The 4,201-nt window shown below is 43.8% G+C and overlaps 1 protein-coding gene across 1 annotated transcript in view; it reads left to right on the top strand.

The window, feature by feature from the left end:
- Positions 1-4,201, top strand: part of hwt (SH2 domain-containing adapter heavyweight) — a 77,223-nt gene that overhangs the window by 49,884 nt on the left and 23,138 nt on the right. Inside the window, exon 5 of the mRNA XM_018034899.2 lies at positions 119-1,712. Within this exon, the coding sequence (XP_017890388.1) occupies positions 119-1,712 (1,594 nt within the window). The remainder of the gene's footprint in view (positions 1-118; positions 1,713-4,201) is intronic.

The following is a 4,201-nucleotide window of genomic DNA, read 5'->3' as shown; positions in this document are numbered from 1 at the left end:
ATTTATTATTATGTATTGATGTTGACTTTGCAATCTTAATACGGTCTTATTTATAGCTACGTCACGTAGTGTAATATATTTTGCTAACAAAAAATTATTTATTGTGTTAATGAAGCAGATACGAAGTAGCAGCGCGATACCGGTAAGCAGGACGAGTTCGTCGACGGACACGTCGAAGCCACAGCAACAGCAGCAAGTCCCTTACGCCGGACAGTCCCAGAGTAGTAAAGATCGACGCAAAGTCGTACTTCTCCGCCCAAAACCAATTCCGAGCCGTCTTCAGCAACAGCAACAGCAGCAGCAGCAGCAGCAACAATCAGACAATATTTCTACTCTGTCCCAAGACATCGAATCCCTCCAGATCAATTCGAGCGACGAGAAAACTGGATCTCCGCGGCTACCAGCTAGAGGTTATACCCCGTCGCCACCATCCACGGCACCGTTGCCCGCCAAGTTCCATGGCAACCGCGACCATTTGCTGTTGAACATACGCAGCACGCCGAATTTACCCTCGCAACCGGATCACCCACGGTTGAAGGACCTCAGGTTGCCAGTGAAGTCGCTGTTGAGGACGAAAGACTCGCCGCAGAGCAGCGAGGGCAGCATTCTCGAATTCAAGAGCAGGCCAAAGAGTTTCGTTCAAGACAATGTGGAGTCGTCGCAAGGGCGACGATTCGACAAGGAGCTGATCCTGGAGTTTAAAGGCAGGCCGAGGGAGGAGAGACAACGACCGCGAAGCTTGATTCGTGAGAGCAAACCGATCATGGAGTTCAAGGGCAGGCCCCATGAAGCCGAGAGCGATATCCTGCGACCTCGACGCGATGTCAGCCTGCTGGAATTCAAATTGCGCACCAGCAGGCGCAGAGCCGGATACTCCAGTACAGAAAGCATGGCTACGAGTAGCAGCGGCGGTAGCATGGAATCCCTTCGAAGCAGTACCAGCGAGGGTAACCGATCCACGAGCAGCTCGGAGAGCCGTCACAGCACCAGTCTGAGTTCGCACAGCTCTGACAGCGGCAGCACCAACTGCTACCATCACCATCAACAGCCGTCGATGACCGGCTTCCTGACGCACCACGCGAACAAGCTGCACATACTCTCGCCCATATCGGACAAATCGTCCCAAGAGCCTGCGTCTGAGACTTCGGATAACAACCGCAACAACAACTCGCAGAAAGCCTCGCCAGAGGAGAACGCGACAACCGAGAACAATATAACCGCGGCGAATAACACGAACACCAACACGGTGAACACGAATTCCGTGACCTCGCCGATGGACACGTCGTTCAAGAAGAGGCGGACGCCACAGAACAAGAATCTGATTAATCTGGCGTTACAATCCTCATCGTCGGGTGATGCGGAGATCCAAGGATCGGACAGCGGAATATCGATCGAGTCGCGGGCTGGGATCAAGTGCAAACCGTTCGGTTTTCACTTGTTAAAGCCACAGTTGGACAACATCAACCTCGTCGACAATGAGCCTGAGCTGTCCGATCTGCCGTTCGACATGCCGAAGCTTCGCAGGAGGCGGTTGCTGATGCAACAGGACGCGACCACGTCCGGTAGCGCGACGAGCGTCGATCTGAGGGATTTGCCATTCGATATGCCGAAATTGAGGCGAAGGCTCAGATGCATGCAGAGCACGGAATCCAGCGGGTCCCAAGCATCCTCCAGCCTCTCCGTTCGCGACGTTGAACCGCCAGCGTTATTCGGTAAGTCTATTTTCATTTCACTCGGACAAGACATCGGTGTACAACTTAAAAGCTGAAAGGCAAGGTACATTTTTCTAGTAAGGTTCACTATTGATTATCAAATTAAAATCGTTTTTAATATATGGTAAAAAAATGTTAATTGATCTAAAATTTCGGAAAAGATTCGTATGTCTTACGTTACGGTAATTTATTAAACAATTTCTTCACCTGTCGTACATGTACATAATAAAAGCGTCCATCTAAAGAATAGACTCTAAAAATGTATTAATGGGCAGTTCCACTGCAAACCGTAAAATGAAGTTTTGCTTTTTTAATCGAGCGTCTAGTCGTTAAAGCGACAAAAACCGTACTTTCGGCATCTCGGGGTAAACTAGATACTTATCAACGCTAGGGGGACAACCGTAATTTGATGCTGATCGTTATGAACCTTCCAGACAGCGGCTAATATCGTTAAGCTTCACTTAGCGCCTGCATCCCTCTCAGGAACTAAATATTTAACGTTACCAACACACGTACTTCCCTTAGATGTATGATTCCCATTTAGCTCTGTGCGATGCCATTACATTAATGTAAAAACCAAATATCCACAGCTGCTTTCGTATCCTTATAATTCTCAGCATACTTGCATAAATATCATGTCAACATGAACAGATTCTTCAGCACAAAATTGAAAATGTAGATATTGAATGGGTTCCATGACAGTGTCTCTTATATCTTAAAAGTATTACGTTTGTTATATTCATATAAGTATTTTCATTGAGATTCAAATTCTAGAACGCTTTGTCTCACTTTCTGAGTTGCGCTAATTTATTTCCGTAATTGGAATACTGGCTCATGGAACATTTCTTTACGAAGGAAGGAAGGAAGGAAGGAATGAAGTTTGAAACTCCTAATTAACGTTATGCAGTGTGTATTTCTCTGTTGAGGAACTTTCTGTTGTTCAGAGAAAGTCAGGCGATGACGCAAAGGACTCGGAAGTTTCCAGTGACAGAGTAGCGTGGATTACGCGTCACGGTGAGATGTAAATCCGGCATAGATTAACTCGATTTGTTCGGTCACGACGGACTGAGTTATGTGCTTTTCACGCCTGAACAAGCATAGATCACTGCAATGCGGCCGCATGTTCGTAACGCGAAAAGTGTGAATGTATCATCTGAATTTTGTTCACTAGGTCGAATCATTAGCAAAAATTAATTACATATCAAATTGTTTCTATTGAAAGAAGAGAAGTATTAGGAAGATTAGTATGAAGTATATCGTGTCTTATCTAAAAATTTTCTATAAGATATAGCGTATTAAAAAAATATGTATAAAATCATACAAATACTAATAGTTTTCTAATATTTTCGTCCGCGGTTTCAAGAAAATATGTTAACGTTTGCAGTAGGAAAGAATCCTGTGTGGAATTGATGAAAGGTATCAGTTAAAGTATAACACTGGCAGTTCGTAAAGCTACCAATAACTCCCCCAATACCAACCCTAATTCATTCAATCTCTTTATGTTATTACTCAGAACCCCACCGCGTCCCTGGTACACAGGTCCTCGACTGGAAATCTCGATTCTTATGATCGCAGTCAGCTGCGATGGAATCGAGGAGCCGTCACTTTTTCTCTGGTTGATGGATGTCGGGCCACTCGTAACCGTAAATTACATTTTGAACGCGAACCAGAAGGGGATAGATGAGATCGGGACCAGATTCGAAAATCTTTGCGCCTCTTTCCGAGCATCAAGGTGCCGACAATTACTTATCACGAGCTAAGCGCGCGGTGATCGATAGTAGGGTATTTGTTTCTTGTCCTGACCGATTTTATGAGTTACCACTGATGGATCGTCGGACACGTAAAAACATCAATTTTCGAAGGTATTAACTATCCTAAGAACGATCGGACGAGGGACTGAGAACGAGGCTAATGAGGGATAAAAAATACTAAGGGGTATCATGGTTTCTTAGTTCCTAATTACCACGTAGTTGTATATTGTAATTATCTTAGATTTATAATTAGACTCGAGTTAAGCGAATTCTCTTGTGTATTAAATTCAACTAATTAAAACAGTACAGGAAGTATGAAGACGGAAAATACGAATTACTAAACAAAAAATAATAAACAGTATATAAAAGCAAGGAACATAGTGTGCAAAGCATGTAAAACGATTTTTAAAGGAAATTTAAGTTCATTTAAGAATTTACTTAGCGACACAGCGTAGTGCCGCTTTAATTGGCCTTCGATCGATGCCGGCGCTCTTGTGTCGACGCCAATAACCTTTGCGGAATTATTACGTCATTTCTGTGAAGTAATTATAAAGCGGTAACGCGTTAAATGCTTACTGCGCATTAACGGACACTGCGAAGGAGGTTTTTGTGTAGGTGATGCTGTTTCAGTCTTTTTACAGTCGCTTCCGTAAAGTTCAGGGAGATTAGATAATATCTTTAATCTTCAAACAGTTAAAAAGCTTTGTAAATTTTTAGTATAATCAAACTATATTTTTT

The sequence above is a fragment of the Ceratina calcarata genome, unplaced genomic scaffold, assembly GCF_001652005.2.
Source record: "Ceratina calcarata isolate Rehan_Ccalc_2016 unplaced genomic scaffold, ASM165200v1 scaffold145.2, whole genome shotgun sequence".
Classification (NCBI taxonomy): Eukaryota; Metazoa; Arthropoda; class Insecta; order Hymenoptera; family Apidae; genus Ceratina; species Ceratina calcarata.
Note: the sequence above shows the minus strand (reverse complement) of the source record. Positions and strands in the feature narration are given on the sequence as shown.